The following is a 24,532-nucleotide window of genomic DNA, read 5'->3' as shown; positions in this document are numbered from 1 at the left end:
GATGAGGGTGTAGAGGATCAAAAATTAAGAAACGAGTTCGTTGATAGAGTCGATATTCAAATTGGAATTAGTAGAAATCATGCATTTTCGGTTTTGTAATATATATAATATGTATGTAATGTAAAGGAGAGGAAAGAAGATTGATAAAATTTGAGGAAAATACAGGGAGTTTACTACCCACGGCCATCCATAGTACATAAGCAATGATTAATTTATTAAATAAGTTTTATTGTTTTATTAGGTACTTCATAGTTCATGCTCTACGCTGAGAAGTAGAAAATGCTTCTGCGATTAAAGTAATTCAACACCCTTTGTTTCGAACTGAATAAAAAACTAGTTCTCAGTTTTCAATATTAAATTAGATATTAAAACAGCCGTAAGTCGGAGGCCCTGAGATCTACACGATGTAGGGTAGGGTGTTGTAATAACAAGGATAAGGCTTCCAACTTAACTTTTTTTTAAAATATATATCTTCCCCTTGAAGATATAGCGCACTATGTCACATTTTGTCTAAGTTTGCAGAAGAGCAGTTTTATCCTACTGTATGTTACTTTTATTTATTTTCTGCTATTGTTTGTTGATCTTAAAGAACGTAGTGGAAACGTTTTGTTAAAATAGTTCAACAAACAGTAGCAGAAAATAAATAAAAATAACAATCAGCAGGATAAAATTGCTCTCCTGTAACTTAGACAAACGTGCCATAGTGTCCCATACTTCTGAGAGGAAGATATAATTTAAGTATATTATAACTGAATACTTGTTTTTTAGTGTTCAGCTTGTAACAAAGGGCGATGAATTATTTTCACCTTTAGTCGTTTTTGTTAATTAAGTTTTTTCATTTAATGGCTACTTTTCTTTGTATTCAACGAATAGGATATTCAGTGTGTTATTCATTTATTTCTTGCTTTCCAGCATAACCATGTCTCTTGGAAATATGTTCTGCTCCCGCTGTGGAGAAGGCTTTGAACCACACGAAAAGATTGTTAACTCAAATGGAGAGCTATGGCATACCCAATGCTTTGTGTAAGTATTACGTTTGTAATTTGTAGTTATGTCTTTACTAACACTATGATTCCAAAGCAGATGTTGAGAATAACAATATGGATAGATTATTTGGAACACGATTTATTTTATATTATTATTATTATTAGCAACAACAATGACGACGTCGTCCTACAAGATCACTTGCTAGGGTTTCTATGGATGAGATGCTGTGCACGTAGCGTAACGTGTAAATGAACCATATGTAAGATGCCTCCTAATATTCGAATCCCCATGGGAAGAGACGTCACTTTCTTCCCCTTTCACATAAATATTATAAAAGAAAAGGAAAGAGAAATCTTCCCACAAGGCAAAGAATATTGGTGATACCGTAGGAAATCATGCTATAATATTTTGAAAAACATATTACATCATAGGACGTATCTTCAAAACCCAACAGATAAGCACAATAATAAGCAATAAAGCAGGATTGTTACTGGTCAGGGATACTCAGGGGAAAAAAATGGAAATCACGGAAATTTTATAAAATATTTTTTCTAACATTAATTGTTCACCACTTTCAGCTTAGTCAACCATTAATGATCATAGTATGTAGCGTTGCTCAGATATTTATGGGTGGTAAGTGGAATGTACGTATAAGCAATTGATTATTATTTGTCTCTATGGAATAAATATTCTCATATATAAATATTCACAGCTATTTATTTCTTATTTATATGTCAACGTCATCCGACAACTGTCATGAAAGTCAGGGAATTTCCTGCCAAAGGTCAGGGGAAAGATCAGTAGGAACCCTGTTAAGGCAAATTCTTTTAAGTTACATGTAAAAGCAAAAAGCATGAAATTTGATAACCAAATGTATAATATTTATTGAAATAGTAAATTAATAAAACAAGTAACAAGTGAAGCTTCACAAAAGGAACTGCTTCCTTTTCTCAACAAATTTCAAGGAAAAGTTTCACCTAAGTATTGAACATTATACGAACTTATGTATAAATGTCACGTACTTTTGGTACGCACCTCGTATATTTTATAAGCTTAGTTACGTCAAAAATTACTTAGTTATAAAGTTTTGAGACATTTGACAGAAAATACATAAATCTAAGGAATAGAAATAGTGGAAAAACAGTTACAAACTTTGCTGCCAGAAGATGGAAAAAATGGTAGTTTTTAAAATATTTCAGATGTTTGTGCTCTTTATCTGTCTTCAGGGAACATGGGGTGAGTGGGAGAAATTTATAAAACAGTATTATTGTTTTGTTACTATGGTTACTTGCAATTCGAAAATAATAATAATAATTATTATTATTATTTTAGGTGTGCCCAATGTTTCCGTCCGTTTCCAGAAGGCATCTTCTATGAGTTTGAAGGAAGGAAGTATTGTGAACATGATTTTCATGTTCTTTTTGCGCCATGTTGTGGGAAGTGTGGTAAGATACTGTTATTATGCTTCAGTCTATAGGTGTAAATTTTAAAAATTATCCGCAATGTGGCTATAACTTTCCGTACATTGCTCATACTAATCTCTGTCCTTGTTTATTTTATTGTCATACGGTTGTGGTCATGCTATGAAAGTTTGATCCTAATTCCTTAATTTGTCTTCCTTTCGTTGCAGATAGGTCATGATCGCTCCATTAGAAGTTTGCACCAAAGAGGAACAATGAGCAGTGATCCAGTTTTTGTGGTCGGAAGGTGTATCAGGGGCCGCAATCCATCAAAGGCTTCCGGCACAATACGGGAACAGTGTCTTGCCGCAATGAAATATCTACGAATGGATTGCAACCCCTGATATGAGTACATCTTCCGACCACAAAAACTGGATCACTGCTTGTTGTTCCTCTTTGGTGCACACTTCTAATGGAGCGGTCGTGATCTTTCTCCTCCAACAAAAAGAAGATAAATGGAGGAATTAGGATCAAACTTTCATAGCATGACCACAACAGCATAACAATGAAATAAACGAGGACAGAAATCAGTATGAACAATGTGAAGTTGATATTTAGCTTAAATACAGGGTGGCCCAAAAGTAGGTATACAGTCACGTACTGATCAGCTCACTGTATTTTATATCATTTCTTATTGTTATCAAACAGTTTCTTTATTATTTGTTCTTAACGTCTTTTTACTTATAACTTAAGCCCGAAACAAATAAATCCATAAACTAGAATGTTATACTCGATCAATGCAGGGGTGTACCTACTTTTGGGTCACCCTGTATAAAGTAAGCTTTTTAAAAAGCTAGCTGAAATATAAAACTGAAGTTTTTCGTTCTTAAATTATATATCGTAGATGAAATATCTTCGTTCTTAAACTGAACCTTCTCACGAGGGAATATAATCTACTAACGTTTACTTCTGTATGAAAAAACATTGGAATAATTATTATAATTCCACTATCAACTTGTATTGTATTAAAGTTATATTCATTACTCGAAAGAATTACTATTACGCTCTCAAATCAAGTCACAACATTATGTCTTCTAACTAACTTTCCTTGACTACCAACAACAAGCTATTGTCCCAACATATAAATATATAGAAATAAGCATGTTCCTTTTTTTTATTTTTATTTATTTATTTATTTATTTATTTATAACCACTTGTGCTCCCAACCGATATGTAGCATATTCTAAAGTTTAATATATGTATGTGTATATTTTCAGGAGAGTTTGTGATTGGTCGTGTGATCAAAGCGATGAATGCAAACTGGCACCCCAAGTGTTTCCGTTGTGAAATGTGTAACAAGGAGTTGGCTGATTTGGGTTTCATCAGGAATCAGGGCCGTGCCTTGTGTCACGAGTGCAATGCCAAAGCGAAAGCTGTTGGGTTAGGAAAATACGTCTGCCATAAGTGCCAGTGAGTATCAGTGTAGTTTCTTAATAGATTTTTCTTTATCTTTTTTCATATTATTATTATTATTATTATTATTATTATTATTATTATTATTATTATTATTATTATTATTATTATTATTATTATTATTATTGAACACTTTGGAATAACGTCAGCTAGTTATCTCAGACTAATACAAGATCAGACAGAATATGATTGGGACACTAGAAATCAATACTAGGCATCAATATCTGATTTAAATCACTTGATTTTTTAAAAATAAAAATCGTTGATTTAAATCAAATTCCGAAATAAATTAATTTAAAGTGAAAATAAATAAAATCCCATTTCTGTTCTGTTATTTCGATTATGGAAGATAATAATCATAATACAATGAGACTCAAATGTATGTACAGTACAGTATGAAAACTAGTGTCATTCAGAGGATGATTAGGGAAAATCCCGTTTTGAACCGGTAACAGGGAAATCCTACTTTCTTCTCTTCGTAACATAGGGTTGTAAATCTTTAATTATTTCACCGGGGAAATCACCATCGACATTTAAGACGAAAATTCTTTTGTGTGCGCGTCTGTTTGTTTATTCCCAGATAATAAGGTCGTATTTAGAGGGGTCCGATTCCCCTCTCCGAAACTTTTTTAGATTTTATAAAATTAGGCGAAATTTACGTATTTTATATGTATTTCGTGCCGCAAGCTAGTTCCGATTTTTTTTAAAAAAATATGTCCGTGCTAAATATCAATAACTTTTGTGAAAAAAAAAAAATGTCATGTTGATAAACTTTGGTGTACTTTTTTCTTAATGCCTAAGAAGCATTGTTTGGGATTGAAATATGTTAACGATTGGGGAGGAATTCAAACTCCAACCCCGATACTTTCACTTAAATGGCATAATTAACATTTAATACTAATTCCTAATGTTTTTCTTCAGTTCGCGACTTGTATCATACGAGGAGAAAGATTTGATTTAAATAAAAAGATTTGATAAGATCTGATTTAAAAAATCGATTTAAATATTTATTTTTTTTAATCATGATTTTTCCACCTTGACTGGGTATGGAGCCCAACATACGAAGTTACTGCCATCTCTTGAATTCAGATAATCTACAGAGCATTTTAAAATAATTTAAATTTCTTATATTTTTACTTATAAATCGTCAAAATAAGATAAAAATTTCAGTCCAAAGTATTTTTACTGATGATTACTTCGAAAGGAGATCTCAAATGCTCAATGAGTTATACTGTACGCGCTTCAACATGTTCTAAACGCGTTACGTAACTTGTTGGGGAATAACAAGCTCCCGGATGCGTCTTGCTGTAGATTTCTAGGTACTATGTTGAAAACTCTCCCACATTCATCTAGTAGGTCGATGGTAGCTTTAGAGCTTCCTCGTGCCTATATGGTTATCTTATGCACCTTTGGTGCGGGAGACCGTAGTTCGATCCTCGGTAGGACCTCATGTGATTCGGATCCCACGCTAAGCTGTAGGTCCACGTGTGCTGAAAGCGACGCTAAACTATTCATTATCTAAGCGAACCCGAAAACCATGAATTCGACACTGATAACAGTCGTTTCTTATCGTTTTTATGTCTGCTTCCCCCCCCCCCCCCCTCTGAAATTGGACTTAAACGGCATGAGGACTGCCACCAATTAATTTAGCAACACTGAAAACTAATGATTCGACACTAATATTAGTCGTTTTCGATATTTTTACATGTCACCGTTTCATCCCTTCTCCTAGGTGTCAATGAGGTCTTAAATTGGACTTAATCGGTAACGGGAGTGTCACTATTTATCTGTGCAACCCCAAAAACTATGAATTCGACACTAATATCAGTCATTTTCGATCATTTTGTGTGTCTCCTACCCTGCCCCTTAGGAGAACTAAGGGGTCTTACTGCAACTGGGAGCTGATCTTGGAATCAAAAGGCGCCAAAACTGACTCTAATCAACTTAGGGACCCTGAAAACTATCAGTTCGACATTAATATCGGTTATTTTCAATTATTTTTACATATCACGGTCCCATACCATCTCAGGAGTACTGAGGAGAGCTGAATTCGGATTTAAACGGCATCAGAAGTGTCATTGTTAATCTCAGCGACCCGGAAAACTACGGACACTCGTATGGGTCGTTTTCTAAAATCATTTTTATATGTCAGCCCTCCTAATCCCTCTAGGTGTGCTGGGGATCTTATCAATACGGGGGCTGAAATTAGACTTAAAGGGCATTGGAATGTTACAAATCAGCACATGGAACCTGAAAACTATGGACTCGATCCAATATCGGTCATTTTCTATCTTTTTGTATGTTTCCCTCTTTCTCTCCTTTTAACACAGCTAATGAGGTCTTACCGTGGCACTACTCTTTCCGATACAAGTAATATGGTACCAAATTCCTTCAGGTGTTCCAAAGTTACACTGGAATACACATACGTCAATTTTCATACATGGAATTTCCAATGTACTTTTGTAATTTGTAGTATGTTCATTGTAATTTTTGTTTTTCTTTCAGTATGTAATGTTGTTCTTGTTATTTTCTGATTTGATAACACGTTATCGGTTTTATTTTTATTTTTTTTATTTATTTATTTATTTTTTATTTTTTTTTTTTTATTTTTGGAAGTTTCCTTGGAAATTACGAAAAGTGGCACACAATAAAGTGAGCTCAATTTATGATCCGAAGACCCTTGCTTTTCGTTTGTAAAGAGTACGTTACATGATATGTAATGATCGTATAATTGAAAACAAACTAATCATTTGATGTAATATTTTCTTTTTAATTATTTACAGTGGAATTATTGATAGTAAACCGTTACGTTTCCGAGGGGAAGTTTACCACCCGTATCATTTCAACTGTGCAGCGTGTGGAATTGAACTGAATTCTGATGCCCGTGAAGTTCGCAGTAGACCAGGTTATTCCTCTAATGAAATGGTAAGTTGCTCACAACGTACTACTGTAACACAACTGCTGAAATAAGTAACTTACCTGGGTTATTCATTCGCAAACTATGTAAATTAATATCGGTTTTTGACAGTAATTTTCGCGACGTAAGCTGTTTGCATTTTTAAGAGTAAATAAAATAAAAGGAAAAATTAAATTTATTAACATCGGTTTGAAGAGAATCATTCAGATATATTATCTTTCATTTTGATTTGATTGGTTCTCAGCTTTTTTTTAATCAACACAATACGAGGAGCAATCAAAAAATTCCCGGGATTCTGTTGTAGATCTTTATTACCACAATATAAGTATGCTATTACTTAATCGCCCTCCAAGCTGGTACCTTCGGAACATACACACAGTTGGGGCCGCGGTGGCTCAGTGGTAGAGCGTTCACCTCTGGTGCTTGGGGTCCCGGGTTCGAGGGTTTTCTCGAGGTTCTCCCGTTTCCTCCCATTTTCTGCATGCCACCATTTCATTCATTACTCATCATCACCGTCTCCGTTAGCCTAACCGGCATAACCGTGGGACGTAAAACTCAAAGATTTCATTTCATTTCACACACACAGTTGTTACATCGCTCCTGCGATTGGTGGAAACACTGGCGAAAGGCCTCTTTTGGTATCCTCCGAAGTTCAGGCGTCACGTTGGTTTTGATCTCTTCTACTTTGGCAAAAGGGAAAAGGCCCATGTTTATCTTTGGGAAGAGCAAAACATCCGATGGTGCTAACTGTTTTTAAGGCTATCAAAGTTTCTGAAGCAGATGTTTCTCAATTTGCACGTGAACTTGACGTTTGTGCGTTGCTCGAACTGTGATATTGTGCCAACTGATCACCACACACATTCCTCCGTTCAGCTACGTTACTCGTATACTGCCTGTTATGAATCTGTTCACTCTTGTCAGTTTCCTAATTAGGCAATCTATGGACTATACTATACACCAGCGTTTCCCAACCTTTTTAAACTTGCGGCACACTACGGGTGTAACTTGAATTTTCGTGGCACACTCATAGATATTATTATTATTATTATTATTATTATTATTATTATTATTATTATTATTATTATTATTATTATTATTATTATTTGCAAATATAAAATACCATGGTATTTTTTTTTTCTGTGATTACTGATCTTCTTCTCACAGAGATGAAAGCTCGATCACTGGTTTTCCCCTGTGCTAATTCATTATGCTTATTTTTTATTCTGATTTTAAAATAGAAAACAATTGCAAGGAAATATAGGACTCAGATTTTTAAAAAATATGCTTTCTTTTTCGAAAACTGTATCCAACCTTTCACTAAGAACGAAGATCACTAAATTAGAAACGAACAAACAAATGTTTTGTACTTTTAACTTTGCTGTTTTAACCAAAAACGGTGCATATTATTGCAATCAAACAGCTTGCGATGCGTCGAAGTCAAAACACAGCTGTTTAACAAAGTGTTGTTCTGTCATTCACGTGCGAATGAGTGTTCTACGAACGTTCACTTGACGCGTACCGTACAAGTGCTTCCATTTCTCGGTGTTAGTATGACTCTCAATTGAAGCGTAACATAGCAGCTAACCGTGGAAATGTGTACGAGCCGAAATACTGTCTGCTGCACAGTAATAAATGTAGAATAATATATTACAATTACAGTATTTTTTCCATGGTAGAAATTCATAGTAATGTGAAATACAAAAATATACATTTTTTCCTATGTCTTGCAATTTGGTCGCTATAGAATTAATAACTTTGTTTCGATTTCCTCGCGGCACACCAGTTGGGAAACGCTGTTATACACGATTCATTGAAATTGTATCACAAATACCAAAACTAGAACATTCCAGAAACATTTTTGACATCCCCTCATATTATATCGTAACATGGTACCAATATTTCTTAACGTACCCTTCAAGAATTGTTAAAGTTGATCCTGATATTGTGAGTTCTTATCGTGGCATGAGTTCATCGTTTAAGAGTATTAATAATATAGGAAGGTAAAAGGTAGTTATGAACAGGTATGTACTAAGGGAGGCAAATAAAAACTTTTAAGATTGAACTTTTTCTGATCAGAGGAGCTTCCTTCAACCCCTTCGCTGGGATCAGATAAGGAAGTAAAATTCTAAGTGAAAATTATTAATTAAGGCAAATTAAAAGAATTGTAAATAATAGGGCAATAATTTGAGCAGAGTGAATAACCTAGTGGCTGTCGTTTATAACGTAGGTTTGACTTCTATGGAAAATAAAATCAATGGACATTTTATGATTAATTGTCTCAACTTGTAGATAGTACTAACTACTGTATGTTTAGAACTCCATTTCATGCAGTTCAGCCGTTTTGGGACATGAATAGGCGGCATGTGAGGGGTGTTCAAAAAGTATCGAACTTTTTTTTTCCCCGCGTAAACCAATGAAGCGCGGGAAACTTTCCTCAGTGATGATGTAGAGGGGACACTCACGCGCGGTCGTGAATTTTTCCCCCGCCCGCAGAAAGCGTCAGTTACTGGCAGTCGGCCAGGCGGCATGTGAGGGGTGTTCAAAAAGTATCGAACTTTTTTTTTCCCCGCGTAAACCAATGAAGCGCGGGAAACTTTCCTCAGTGATGATGTAGAGGAGACACTCACGCGCGGTCGTGAATTTTTCCCCCGCCCGCAGAAAGCGTCAGTTACTGGCAGTCGGCCAGGCGGCATGTGAGGGGTGTTCAAAAAGTATCGAACTTTTTTTTCCCCGCGTAAACCAATGAAGCGCGGGAAACTTTCCTCAGTGATGATGTAGAGGGGACACTCACGCGCGGTCGTGAATTTTTCCCCCGCCCGCAGAAAGCGTCAGTTACTGGCAGTCGGCCAGGCGGCATGTGAGGGGTGTTCAAAAAGTATCGAACTTTTTTTTTCCCCGCGTAAACCAATGAAGCGCGGGAAACTTTCCTCAGTGATGATGTAGAGGGGACACTCACGCGCGGTCGTGAATTTTTTCCTGCCCGCAGAAAGCGTCAGTTACTGGCAGTCGGCCAGGCGGCATGTGAGGGGTGTTCAAAAAGTATCGAACCTTTTTTTTCCCCGCGTAAACCAATGAAGCGCGGGAAACTTTCCTCAGTGATGATGTAGAGGGGACACTCACGCGCGGTCGTGAATTTTTTCCTGCCCGCAGAAAGCGTCAGTTACTGGCAGTCGGCCAGGCGGCATGTGAGGGGTGTTCAAAAAGTATCGAACCTTTTTTTTTCCCGCGTAAACCAATGAAGCGCGGGAAACTTTCCTCAGTGATGATGTAGAGGGGACACTCACGCGCGGTCGTGAATTTTTTCCTGCCCGCAGAAAGCGTCAGTTACTGGCAGTCGGCCAGGCGGCATGTGAGGGGTGTTCAAAAATTATCGAACCTTTTTTTTCCCCGCGTAAACCAATGAAGCGCGGGAAACTTTCCTCAGTGATGATGTAGAGGGGACACTCACGCGCGGTCGTGAATTTTTTCCTGCCCGCAGAAAGCGTCAGTTACTGGCAGTCGGCCAGGCGGCATGTGAGGGGTGTTCAAAAAGTATCGAACCTTTTTTTTCCCCGCGTAAACCAATGAAGCGCGGGAAACTTTCCTCAGTGATGATGTAGAGGGGACACTCACGCGCGGTCGTGAATTTTTTCCTGCCCGCAGAAAGCGTCAGTTACTGGCAGTCGGCCAACGAAGGAAGACGCGTAGTAAGCTGTTGTCGGACTCAATTTTCTGTAAAATGACAGAAAAACTTGTGCAGCGATATTGCATCAAATTTTGCCAAAAGCTTGGTGATACCCAAGCGGAAACCACTCAATCGGATCGGCACATTCAATTTTGAACGAGAATTTGGGCATGAGGAAAGAGTCCGCGAAATGATTCAGGCACGCAACATTGCTGTGTATCGTCAGGCTCCCTACTTATCCGACATGGTTCCGTGTCACTTTCGGTTTGAGTCAAGAGAAGACATAATGCGGAATGCGACGACACGGTTGCTCACTATTCCAAAAACTGCGTTCCAGAAGTGTTTCTATAAATGGCGGTAGCGCTGGGAGAAGTGTGTGCATTACCAAGGAGACTACTTTGAAGGGAATTAGTGTTTCGGATTTCCAAATAAATAAATGTATTTTTATTAACGAAAAGTTGGATACTTTCTGAACCTATCTCGTACAATACCGATTTCATTTTTATGTACACTCATGTCCAAAATTATTGTCGCATGTTTATAAATGTGATGTAGGAATATAATTTGATAACGAATTCGCCCGGTATTTCTTATAATGTTAGTAATCGGTGTAATCGGTAATCGGTAACCGTGTGTAATCGGTAAAGACATGTATGTGGCAAATTTCATGTCAAAAGAGCAGTAAATAAGAACAATAAAACGAAAATAAAACTTTCTTGTCCATTTACCAACATTTTGTTTTACGCATTCTAATTTTCGTATTTATAATTCTTTTCCTATGAAATTTACCACAAATATACGCTTCCCGATTATACACATAGTGTCAGTATTAAAAATACCCTGCAAAATCATTATCAAATTATATGCGTAGAAGAAGACAGTCATAGATATGCGACAATCATTTTGGACATATTAAGTGTACAGTATGTTTAGAAATTCGATGATCAAACTCAGGGAGGTGATTCTTCCCCCCTCCCCCCTGAGAAGAAAGAAAGTTTTATAAACATGGTTTGAAAAACGCCTCTCCTTTCAGAGTCGTAAGTAGCAGCAGATGGGAAATATTACAGTTTAAAACGTCTTAACTTGAAAAACGGAATTTATCGCAAGCGGCTCAAGAAATTAAGAGGAATTAATATGCTCTCTATCTAAATATCCATTTTACAATCCTCCGATGCCAGGAAACGAATTGTATAAGGGAAGTTGGGGTACGGGGATACACTTTTAAGTGCTAATTGAACATTCGTTTCATCGGTACCGGAAGATTCGGTATATATATATATATTAAAAGTCAAGAATTATACGACATGTTGTAATTGCCATTTTTATGAATTTTCTCATTTCGTAGAATGAACTCTACTGCTTGCGGTGTCATGATAAAATGGGTATACCAATATGTGGCGCCTGTCGCAGACCAATAGAAGAGCGAGTGGTAACAGCATTGGGAAAGCATTGGCATGTGGAGGTAAGAATCATTATTACTATATATATATATATATATTTTTTTTTAACCAAGTAACCAGCCAAAGAGTTTAATCGCAATTTTGTAATTGTGTAAAAATCCTGAAATTTTTGAACAATCAACTGTTTCTAAGTTACCTCATTTGATTAAAAAAAAAAAAAAAAAAAAAAAGTTTCTGTAATAAGTATAAAGATCAGTAGTATTTGTCAAGATGAGAAGTCTAGAATTTTCATTGATTTATGTAGAGAAGGGTTAATTTTAAGAACTTGATTATACTTGTACTTTTTATGGATTTTACTGATAATTTGTCTGTCTAGCTCTTTCAGAGACTCGTGTTTTTTTTTTTTTTTTAAAAAAAAAAAAGTGTAAATACGATAGTTGCTTCCTATTGTCTGCGCAACAAGAGCTGGCCTCTGACAGATAGCTGCACGCGTTAGAAACAAAACGAAAGGGAGAATGTTAGCCAATCACTGCAGATTTTTTTTTCACACTGTTTCTAGGCAACGACCGCACTGTAGCCGATAGTTGCAGAGTGTGCTGTATTTACAAAATAAATACGACGACAGAAAATTCTGGAACACCAATGTAACAAAAGTGGTTCAACATATAGAAGTGAGTCACTGGAAATGATATATAAAGCTCGGTGCTATTTCGAAGACGAGAAAATGAACAAAGGACCTCTTTTCGAGTTGATTTTGAGTTTAATATCCCTTTCAGCGGCGAGGCTATATGAGACAGGACCTACTGATTAACGTGGAATCCGAACCACATGAGCTCCCGCCGGGAATCGAACCCGGATCTCCCACGCCAAAGGCGCGTATGCTAACCGCTTAGCCACGAAGAAGCTCTAGGACCCCTTTTATCCCGCTTTCAATTTTCTCCTTGATTCGTTACGGAAGGATAGTTTATTTACGGATTTATTAATATATTCTTTACTTTTCTTGTAGAATATCAATATTCCAAATACAATTATTGTTATTTGGAAATCATACGTTCCTAATATATTTTTACGATTATAAAAGTATGACTTGTTAAACGTCCTAATTTGTCGCCAGAGCTACTGTGTCTGTTGCAGAGCTTTTGGCAACAGCGCCTCCAATACTCCAAGCGCTCTACTCAACTCTCTCTTGTTGCGCAGAAAATAAATATGTACTCGTATATCAAATAACCAGAGGATAAACGTAGTACAGTTTAGGCCGAGTCTTTATGTGGTAATATTTTAATTTATTTCTGTATTGAAAAGAGATACTACACTTCAATAACCAAGTGCTCTGTTTACTTTATTATCTCTTCTCAATTTACACTTTTGTTTAAACATTGGTCTTGCTGCCAAAACGTACGCTACACTCGAATCAACCACGTGTATAAAATGCTTAAAATTCTTGCATGTAAATTTTTAAAATGTCTAAAATTTTTGCATTGTAATTTTCTTTATGCTATTTAATTTATTTCAGCATTTTGTGTGTGCCAAATGTGAGAAACCATTCTTGGGCCATCGTCACTATGAAAAGAAAGGATTGGCTTATTGTGAAACCCATTATCACCAACTTTTCGGAAATCTGTGCTTTGTTTGTAATCAGGTTATTGGTGGAGATGGTAAGTTCAGAATACTGCTACGTTTTCAATTGGCAAGAGTAACATAATACAGGATGATCCACTTCAAGCCAAATCCGGTTATTCGTAAATAAGTTATTCGGTAATGAAGATATTACAATGATATCTTCAAGCTTCCTTGTTCTGTGCGTAATATAATGACATCATAATATGTGTTGGAAGCGACCACCTCTACGTGTAAACAAAACTTAATTCAACACACCATATTTCGGTAAGCGGCCATAAGTACGTTCGCTTTCACTTGTGTCAGTAGCGAGGTTCTGTGCTAGTACCCAAATAGTTAAATTTTTCGGTATATGTGTACTCTAAACATATCGGGAAACTTCAGTTGATATGCCTTAATCGATTCTGTTTTCCAATATGTCGGAATAGTTGAGACATGCTGCCCAACAGTAAACCTGTATATTTTGCACAGTTCTATTTAACAGTTAACATTGTCATCAAGCGTAGGTAACAATGACTTGCTTCGGACACCTCATAGAAAACTGAGTGAACGGAGGGAACTACGGTAGGAAAAAGGCCATTGGCGGTTATGACACAAAATAACAACTCCCTAGCTATATCAGCACCGTTGTGGATTGGCTGGTTATCGTGGGCAGACATATCACGCTACATTAACAAATTTCTAACCGAAATGAGATAATCCCGCTCATATTTTGCAATTTTTTTTTTTTTTTTTTTTTTTTTTTTTCCAGTTCGCAAAAATCGGAGATATTACTGTTCAGACTTTGTTGCAATATGTTCAGTATTGCAAAAGTTATTAACTCTTTATAGAGACGGGCGTGACACATAAATACACACTTGATCGTTTTAGTGTTGGCGGGTGTAGTATATAAACACAATATCTGGACGGAGAGAATGGGTGTGGTTTATAATCTTCATTTGTGTTTATCAAATAAGTCATTCAATATCCAGTCGTAGGCTTGGATGGCTTTTTAGGACATCCATTTTTTTGTTTTTCATCTCTATAAAGAAAGACTGGCAACCATCTCTAAACTCTTTAAAGACGGACGTGGCATGTCAACACAGAATCGGTCGTTCCGTTGAGGACGAATGTCGTGTATAAACACAAAATGTGAATGAGAAGATAGGTGAGATTTATATGCTTCTTTATGTTTAATTTATCCAATAAGTTATTCTATGATTTGTAATATTTTAAAAGCTCATTTTTATTTATTTTATTTTTTTTTTTTTATCTCGGAAGAGATAGATTTAAAGGATCAGTCTCTAAAAGGTTAAAGAAAACCTAAATTCAGCTTGAAGTGGAAACCTGCTACTGATGTATGCTATATTCAGTACATAAATTTTATTTTAGAAGGTTGAAACGATTTTGGGAAAATATGTCCTGAATCTAGCATTTAAAAAAATAAAAAAAAAAATACTTAGTTTGAAAGTGTTCTACAGGCACAATTTAACGTCAATAGTTCTTTTTTTTTCTGTCTTTTTCATTTCATGATAATCTAGATCATATGTACTACAGGCTATTGAAGGAAGATGAAAGCTTGTGTCGTGTTCAGCATATTTGCTTATTTGTTTCAGTATATAATTACTAATTGTTCCGTGTGCTGAGATGTCGGATGTTAGGTGTGCGTGGTGTCGGATTAGATTCAAGATGGGAGCTTCTAAGACAACTAGAGAGCTACTTGTTCTAAGAGTTGACTTTCGGTCAAGAAAACCAGAAATAATTATGCCTAAAGTTGATGTACTGAGTCAATGAATCAGTTTAGCATACCCATCTGGCCGGCCATACCCCTTAAGGGGGTTGTATCAACAGGAAGTTTGCTTTCTTATATAACATAAAATACATTGCTAGCCATTTGATAACCATTCAGTTATTGTAATAAAAAGAAAGTATAGAACTTTGATGGTGCATTGGCATACATCCAGTTTGTACCTGCTGTTTATGAAAATTTGTAGCACGAAGAAAGCCACATTTGAGTTGAATAGCATTCCGGATTCCGGTGAATAGATTCCATTGCATGATTATGCAGAAATGATGTCAAGTTTCAAAACTGATCACCTCTGACATCGATAAGTCAGTATGGTTTAAAACCCCCATGTGCTGCAGTTAGAACCTCTATATATCGTGTCATCGAATCAGAGATGTGTTTCTGATGAATCACGTACAATGATTTTTATATGAAGTTCACAAGACCTTGATACTGTGTGCTGAAGAATTGACGAATAACGTGTTGACCAGCCATATCCGGCATACATTTGGTGAGTAATATGTCAGGTGACAGTGCAGGCCAAGGGAGCAAAATATTCGTCGTTCGCCAAATAAGTCTTGCGCATTCCATCATGCACGTGACTGGGCATTGTCTTGCTGAAATATGGTCCCAAAGTTGTCTGAAGAAATGGGATGATGTGGATTTGTAGAGTTTCCATGATGCAGCGGTCAGTGATGAAGTTAAGCTCAGTGCGTAGCAGCCAAATCGCGTGTTTACGCAGTGGCACCGCACACTGTAATACGTGCCGCTGTAACGCACTACAATGCAGTGTGAGGTTGCGGTCACCATGATATCTAATATTATGCTGTCATCACTGTGGAGCAGGTTGAAGCGCGGCTTGTCTGAAAATACGACCACTATCCACTCAGCACCCAGCCAGCGATGGTGTTCACGCACCCATTGTAAATTGAAGCGTTTATGGTTCTAAGTCAGTGGATACATATCGACCCAAAGGCAATCATATTGCCAGTCCAGTACTCAGCAGAATCGTCGACGCAGGCAAGTCCACACCTGTTACTGTTCTCCAGCGTTGAGCTACCATGCAGATGATACTGTACAGTCCATTACGGCTATTTGTACAAGATCTCTGTTGCCCCTTGATATGGTTCTATTTCTCACTCTTTTCTGCGTATAGTTCCGTTCTGTCCATTGCTTCCACGCATCTGTCATTGTTGTGGCGGCATGGCCTGTATGCTCATTAATTTCGTAATATGAATATATATAAAACTGGGATATGGTTTTAAGAATCTCCGTTGACAGTAAAAATTATTTTGGGAATACCTACATAACATTGACAGAAAATAGTGAAACATCTTACACTCAGATGTCAATTGAACAGAAGGAACTACTGGAATGAGAGGTATATCATATCTCAAACGTAATTTTCTGAATAAATATATATATTTGAGAGTTACGAGGGTAATACCGTATTTGTGCGAATATAGACCGCAATTTTTCCTGACTTTTGGCTTAAAAAAAATCATGGTGCGGCCTTTAATCGAGATTTTTCCCCTCAGATCATAAATCGTCAATTTCAAAATGACGTGTACACGTATTTTGTGGGTTGAAATGAATACCATTACAAGTTCATGTAGTTACTCTTGTAAACCATCAGACTTAAGAAGAAAATAGCAGGAAAAAAAACATCTTGTTCGCAAAAGTTGCCACCTTCATTGGGTACCTGTAACAACTTACACTGGCACGAAAAACACTTCTATACTTAATACTTTTATTAACAGAAATACGAATCTTTGTTATACAGTATATATATATATATATAATATATACGGAATATTTATATACAGTAACTGTTCATGAAAAAAAAGAAAAGCAAGTTTGTTTCGCGAAAATGTCAGCTTATTTGTACCCACCTACATCAAGCACAGACACTTTTCACCATCACCAGCGTCTAATTCTTCACCCTCGTTAGACGATCCAGAATGCTGCTCAGAATCACTAGCACAAAGAGGGTCATCTTCATGAGTCACCCTTAGGTATGTGGGAGTTAAAGAAAGAGAGGGAGAGAGATGCATCTCAAAGTATTGTCTAATTGAACTTTCTCGTAAATTTAGTACTGCGGCCTACGTATATTCGAAACTTATTTTTTCTATAATCTCATGTCAAAAGTTTAGGTGCGGTCTATATTCAAACGCGGCTTATATTCGCACAAATACGGTAATAATAATAATAATAATAATAATAATAATAATAATAATAATAATAATAATAATAATAATAATAATAATAATAATAATAATAATAATAATAATAATAATAATAATAAATGTCTCTAAGGTATTCTAATACTGAACTAATGTAGCAGTAAGCATACTGTCTCGTTATGTATAGTAAAAAGATTTTCTAAAATAAATTTTCTTTATTTTTAAAGTATTCACAGCATTGAACAAGGCTTGGTGCGTCCACCATTTCGCTTGTTCGATTTGCGACCAAAAGATGAATCAGAAGACGAAGTTCTATGAATTTGACTTGAAACCTGTGTGTAAGAAATGTTACGACAAATTCCCAGGAGAACTGAGAAGACGTTTGAGGAAAGCTCACGAAATGCTTCCGAAAAAGGCCTAAACTAAAAGAGGATCTTCCTTGAATATATGTTCGTAAACAAGAAGAAAATGATGATTATGAAATAAAATATAAGCTTAGATTTAAAAAAAAAAAAAAAAAAAAAGTTTATGTCGAATCTCCTTTATTGCTAAAGTGTTCATTTTTCATATATATTATTGTACAGTTGCCATCGAAAGCACATATCTGCCTCCTGTGTGTTCTTTTGTTTTTCTCGAAACTGTAAAAGGAAGCTGAATGCAGTTCAGGGTGGTTCAGTGTGTTTCAGGTTTGCTTTCGGAATCCAAATGAAATGCCGAATTTGCTCACTTAATTTGCGCCGCCACGTGTTTTGCACGTGTTCAATTTTAAAGCGTTATTTGTAACTTTGTTATTGCTCTATGTATTTTACGCATTTTTTTTAAAAGTTTGCTTATTAATTGTTGTGCACTGTGCATTTCTTTCGATAAAAGGGAGTTATTGTTTAAGAGATTACAAAAAATGCAGGGTGTTAGAAGAAGTTGTCACATATTTTGGAAATAGACTCCTCACATCAAAATAATAATAAAAAAATTCATATGCACCTGTGGTCGGAAGTGCATACTTTCGTTCATAGTTGCACTACTATAGGACCAATCGTAGTCGGGTCAAGAAATCAGTGAGGAACTAGTGTGTGAACTATCCAAATATCCATCTTTCAGAACCTTCGGAACTTACACAATCACATTTACAGAGGCTGTTTGAGAGTACTTGATCACTCTCCACCTACCTTTCTAAAAATTTTGTGTGCAAGTACTGGAAAATTCTTAAACATTGATATTTGAATACTTCACATACCAGTTCCTCAGTAATTTCTTGACCCGACTACGATAGGTCCCACAGTAGTGGAGCTATGGACTTTTAAATTCACTTATTTCACGTATTCGGCACTCTATAAGTCTGAATCTGTGAACACAGGTCCATATGAACTTTTTTCTTATTTTGATGTGAGGAACCTCTTCCCAAAATATTGTGACTCGTTTTTGTAATACCCTCTCTCTCTCTATATATATATATATATAATATAATGCGAGCATGCTGCCCAGTTCGTAGTCGCCGTTCTCGAAAATAAAATCCAAATCAAGACCTGTATTTAAAGCTTCGCATATATTATGTAGCCCGATTTTTTAAATGATCTAAGTAGATTTAAACAGTGGACAATTTACGTGAGCAAATTCAGTACAAGTTGTCTCCTAATGATCACCGTGAGTTTAAATGAAAATCTAGAACTTTCTAATGTTGTGAGAACAACTAATCTAAATGTTAGTATATGATCGTACGCATAAAGAAAAGAAAAAAAATACTAGATAGATACTAATGAAATACCCATGAGATGTTTCTTTTCAAACTATAGGCTGAATTTTTTCGCTGCCATGTATTCCAATCTTCATCAAAGGCAGGGGTACGGTGGCTCAGTAGTAGAGCGTTTACCTGTTGTGCTTGGGGTCTCTAGTTCGACCCCTGGCGAAGTAAGTTTGTGGTGGACATCATACTCGTGTTTTTTTTTCGGGGTACTCCCACTTTCTCATTCCACCAATTCTTCCATCATCATTCACTTGCTTTAATCATCGTCTTCCTTAGCCTAATAGGTATAATCATGGGACGTCAAGATTTCATTTCATTTTTTTCGTTAAAGACAAATAATAGAATACGCTATGAATTGAAATGAGTTTTTGGTTAATTAAAATGATGATACATTATTACCTGGTTTTTCAGCAGTAGATTAATACAGGGATCCTCACGTTAATGAAATCTAGCAGCTGAAAAATTCACCGTGCTGTTTCAAAATATAGGATATTTATGAGTATTTCGTTGGTATTAAGAAAGTCTCCATAAAGATCTTTTACTAAACCAATGGACGTTTAACTACAATGACCAGCTAGCTCTTCAAGTATATTCTAGTGTTGCATAATACATTTCCGTAAGCGGAAATTAAGATCGCCTTATTTAAGTGCTGCTTATAAATGAAATAAGTGTACTGAATTATATACACGTGTTTTACATGTCTTGTAATATTTCATAGAAACATACAAGTTTGCATATTTTATATACCAATAAAAAGAAAAATACTTTTATACATTATTCCAAAATGTAATTGATATCGTGTATAATGGTGTTCATTGAAATCTTGAAGCGAAAGAATAATTTACTGTGAAATGAAAAATGTCGTTTCAAGAAAAATAGTATATTTTATTTGTAGAAGCATGGTTCCTACGTAACTTTTCAGAATATTTACTAACATTATTATGTTAATGTATTGTTTAAATTAGTAATTTTTAGTAATTGAAGTTTATACAGTGTGTTATTGTATATAGGTTATGTTAATAGTTGCTTAATATGAAACGTCTTCTGCTTCACTTACATTAAATGTACTTTATTCTCTGTAACACGTTAAATATTGTTACCATAAATATATATATATGTTCTTTTATAAGGAGTTCGAGAATTATTTTTTACTTGCATTCAGCATGTGTTTGGACAGTATTTTACTGCAATTGGCATACTGTGGTTGTTACCAATGTTAAGTAGAACTTAGTATCTAATTCTCGATATGGGGAAATCGCTTTTCGCTGTATTTGAAGTATTTGTTATATTTTATCTCTGTTCTTATTGTGCGTATAATGTTGCATTTTCAGCTTGCTACCAAAAGGTAGTTTCATCCTTATAGTGTTGAATTGCACCTGTCTATCCTAGGCTGTAAAACTTTTTCCATTACCAGGGCCACGGTGGCTCTGTGATGGAGCGATCATCTCTGGTGCATGGGGTCCTTGGTTCGCTCCCAGCTCACACCAAGTGAGCTTTGTGGTGGACGCCGTGAGCGTGGATTTTTCTCGTTCCCTCCAACTTTCTTAATTCCACTATTTCATTCATTTCTCATCATCACCTTCTCCTTTAGCTTAGTCAGCATAATCATAGAACGTAAAACTTAAAGATTTCATTTCATTTCTTTTTCCATTACCAATCATGTTCAGTATGATGGCCCTGGCGATGAACAATTGCACGTTATCTGAGCTTTCGGTACAGTACAGCCCGATCCAGCTAAACAAACACATCATGTGTATTCTTTCCAGAGGGACCATTTTTATTATTGGAGTACCTAAGTTAGATCGCAGTGCTAAACTATAACAGTACAATGAAACTAAAGCTCAACCGATAAAATGAAGAGCAGAACTGTTATTATTATTATTATTTGTAACTGCTATAGGCTGTATGCTTTCCTCTCCAGTTTTAAATCCATATTACGCTTATGCTGCCAATGCCCTAGCTACATTGAAATAACGCTTTTCGTAAGGTGAATAAAATCAACCAGTGCCGGGTGTGGTCCAAGGAAAGATGGGTGATCGTTCGTACTCACCATATGATGTTTGGAATTGCGGCGTCCACCCAGCGTCATGAGGACAGCTGGGTAGCTTCTTGAAAGAAAGGAGTGTCGAACACCGGTCTAGAAAGTCATTAACGACGAAGGGAGCCAATGTGCTGTCCACACATCCCCAAGGGCTATTGCGTTAGGAATTTGGTTCTATACATTATTCCTATGATTATCCTTTAAGTTATTAAATAATAATGATTTTATGGAAACGTAACAGTATAAAATACGCGCTTAAAAGAAGAAAATAGATACACGAATGATTATTATTTTGGTAGCACATGGATGGAAATTATAACCGTTCAGTGTTCAGCTGAATATTGTTTACTCATGTGCATGTCATTTTTTGTGCAAGTAATTTGTTTCCATTTATTTATTTTTTAAAAAAGAAATCTGCTGTGCATTATGTAAATAATGTATTTCTGTGTACTGGCATTGTTTCTAGTATATTTAGAAGTATCTACGGTAGGTTTCAAATCTAGAGGAGGAAAAAAAGGTGTAAAAATTCCTCAAAGATCAAATATTCCTATCCGTAAAGATGAACCTAAATGCAAATTCATATTTCACCTTCGTTTGGGAGAATTACGAATCTGATGCAAATTGTTGGTAAGTTCATAGCGAAGCAAACATATCCTGAACATTAAATCATCCTTTACTCCAAGTTGCACAAACATGCCAGTAGGTCTAAATCTACATACATAAACACCTTGGGATTGTGTTCTACCTCTTTTTTTTTAATATTAGGGTGCTTTATAACTGTCCTCCTCTCCTTATATTTCCTGGAACAATGAGGCAGATTGTTTCTGCCTCTTCTCTGACAGTGTGACTATACTTTTTATATATATTAAAACTGGAGAAAAAAAAAGCTTTTTTATTCTATTTCATTTCATTAGAATCTAGGCCAGCGTTTCTCAACTTTTTTCCTTTGGGGCTCATCAAAGTACGTTTCAAAATTTCGCGACACCCCTGGATGTGATTTTTTTTTTTCGTAGATCAAAAAACCAAACACACACAAATAAATATAATACTTTTTTATTATTATTATGGAACGACTATGAGATACAAACCTCACAAGCAAATTACGATTCTTGAATAGATTCACATTAGAATAGATCTCAATTAAGATTCTTGAATAGAAACACATTAACATAAAAGAAACTTGTGACTTAAGCAGGAATACGAGAAAGAAATTAACATCAGAAATAAAAGAAGACATCAAGGGCTTTATGCAGAGACGTTCTGACGTGTGATTAGTGACATACTAAAGAGTTCGACTAACATGTTTCCTACAGTAGTTAGGCCTTAGGTGTGACACTAATCATGCGTCAAAATGACTCTGCATGAGTCGGCGAACTTTTAAAACTAATGAGATTTTGTCCCTGGCGATTTTTGCAAAGCATATCTATGCTTGGACGAACTCTTGACACGCACACTCTCACGTCCAAAGAAAAATGAACAGCGTTAAAAGCAAACTTTCCAGCTTTGAACTTTGAAGACAAGTGTGAAGTCAAGTCGATTGTCTATAAATTTTTATTTTCTTCTGAAAAATTTCTTTGCGGAAGATCTTAGAAGACAGTAAAAAAATCTCGCGACAACAGTGCATCGCAACAAAGCGGTTGAGAAACGCTGATCTAGGCCCACGTAATTTAAGTAACTTACCTTCTGTAGCAGTTCTCTTAAAAATTTGCTATCCTAGGTAGATCCCCAGAGTACGAATCTGGTTATCACACGTTTTCGCAAACCAGTTAAAAATCTTTAAAACGTGATAAAAAGTTGCTACCTCTATCTTGAAAAATATTAGTCTGTTTATTATTATTATTGTGAATATCTGTATTTTTAATATAAGATAAAATTTGTAATACATTGTCTTGATCCTTTGTTTATGATTTTAGAGAATATAGAGATGATTCTTGTACTCCATGTTGTTAGAATTATATGACATTTTTACACTGCCCATAGTTTTTGTTTATTGTAGACATATGATACTACTACTACTACTACTATTTCTTTTTTAGTCTAATACATAATTCTGTTAACTGTGTAGTTTTATTTTCATACTACGTTATTTTTTTAGATAACAGGTATATTACGAGAGGCGTCCAATGACTTATCTACCTAGACAGGAAGGAATGCAGATAGGCTCACTCGGTCATCACTGTTTTTCGATGTAGTCTCCATGAGGTCTGTGCACCGTCGTCACTTTGTGAGCAGCGAAGAAATCCCAGAGAAAAATAATCTTTGTCGGCCTGCAAAGCACTGGAAAGCAGCGTGTTGGAGCTCGTTGTCTCCGCATGTGTTTCTTCAGGTCTCGGAAGAGGAAATAGTCACTAGGGGCTATGTCCGGACTGTAGGGAGGTTGACAGTAGTAAGAAGCTTGATGACCAAGCGGTATTCCAGCTTCTGCGAATTCATTATTCGCGGCGTCACACAAACACACGGCTACTGCGTTGCTCCGATTGACCTCAAATTGCGCAACGGAGTCCCCGACAGGGGCCTTGCCGTGTGTGTGTGTGTCAGACGTCATTATGCTCCGCCTCCTTCCTTCCTGTTTAGGTAAATAACTTACTGGACGTCCCTCGTAGAAGCATGTCTTATTTCCAACGTTGATTGAATATTGAGTTTTATGACTACTATTGTTTCATACTATTCACGTAAAACATCGAGTTCTTTACATTTCCCGACGATCATTTCCGTATATTGGCTTTAGGGAAATGTATTAGATCAGATTCATGAACTTTAGTATTTTTTTTAAAAAAAAATAAATACTCTGTTGTTGAACTACTGATAATATCCCTTTCTGTTGTCTGCTTTCTTTTGGATTTATCGCAACAACATGGATTATTTTATTATTTTAATCTCTTATTTGAAATTCATTAAATCTTTCTAAGTTAATTGGTAATCTTATATTCCGAACAAATCAGTATTCAATAGGTTACAACGTTACCTGTTTGTAAGCGAGCACGTCACTAATTATGAGGATTGCTGGAAAAGTTTGCAATCAATATGAAAAAAGAAGTGACCAATTCTGGAAATGGATGTATTGTTTCTCAGATACACTTTTTCTCAAACAAATTTTGAGAAGCATTTTTTTCCACTCTGAGGCTACTACCTCAGAAACTGCTATTCGGAATGCGAAAACAACTGCCTCAGGTGACACGCATCGCCCATCACGCATCTTTTTTCATGTGTAAGAAAAAAAGTGGTTACATGATAAATCAGGTGTGTCATTAATTCGATATTTTTACTGGAATCAACAGTTTGAGGTGCACGGTAGTAGAGAGCTTATCGCTGGTGCGTGGGGTCCGTGATTCGACCTCCGGCCA

At 36.1% G+C, this 24,532-nt stretch overlaps 1 protein-coding gene across 4 annotated transcripts in view; it reads left to right on the top strand.

The window, feature by feature from the left end:
* Positions 1–23,124, top strand: part of stck (LIM zinc finger domain containing stck) — a 43,636-nt gene extending 20,512 nt beyond the window's left edge. For all 4 annotated transcript variants that reach the window (XM_081756507.1, XM_081756508.1, XM_081756509.1 and 1 more), the window contains 7 exons: positions 913–1,023; positions 2,320–2,432; positions 3,665–3,857; positions 6,644–6,785; positions 11,787–11,903; positions 13,355–13,496; positions 17,634–23,124. In XM_081756507.1, coding sequence (XP_081612633.1) covers positions 913–1,023; positions 2,320–2,432; positions 3,665–3,857; positions 6,644–6,785; positions 11,787–11,903; positions 13,355–13,496; positions 17,634–17,827 — 1,012 coding nt within the window. In that variant the 3' untranslated portion in view covers positions 17,828–23,124. The remainder of the gene's footprint in view (positions 1–912; positions 1,024–2,319; positions 2,433–3,664; positions 3,858–6,643; positions 6,786–11,786; positions 11,904–13,354; positions 13,497–17,633) is intronic.
* Positions 23,125–24,532: the final 1,408 nt, after the last annotated feature.

Source organism: Thermobia domestica, chromosome 4, assembly GCF_964235325.1.
Source record: "Thermobia domestica chromosome 4, izTheDome1.hap1.1, whole genome shotgun sequence".
NCBI classification, from domain to species: Eukaryota; Metazoa; Arthropoda; class Insecta; order Zygentoma; family Lepismatidae; genus Thermobia; species Thermobia domestica.
Note: the sequence above shows the minus strand (reverse complement) of the source record. Positions and strands in the feature narration are given on the sequence as shown.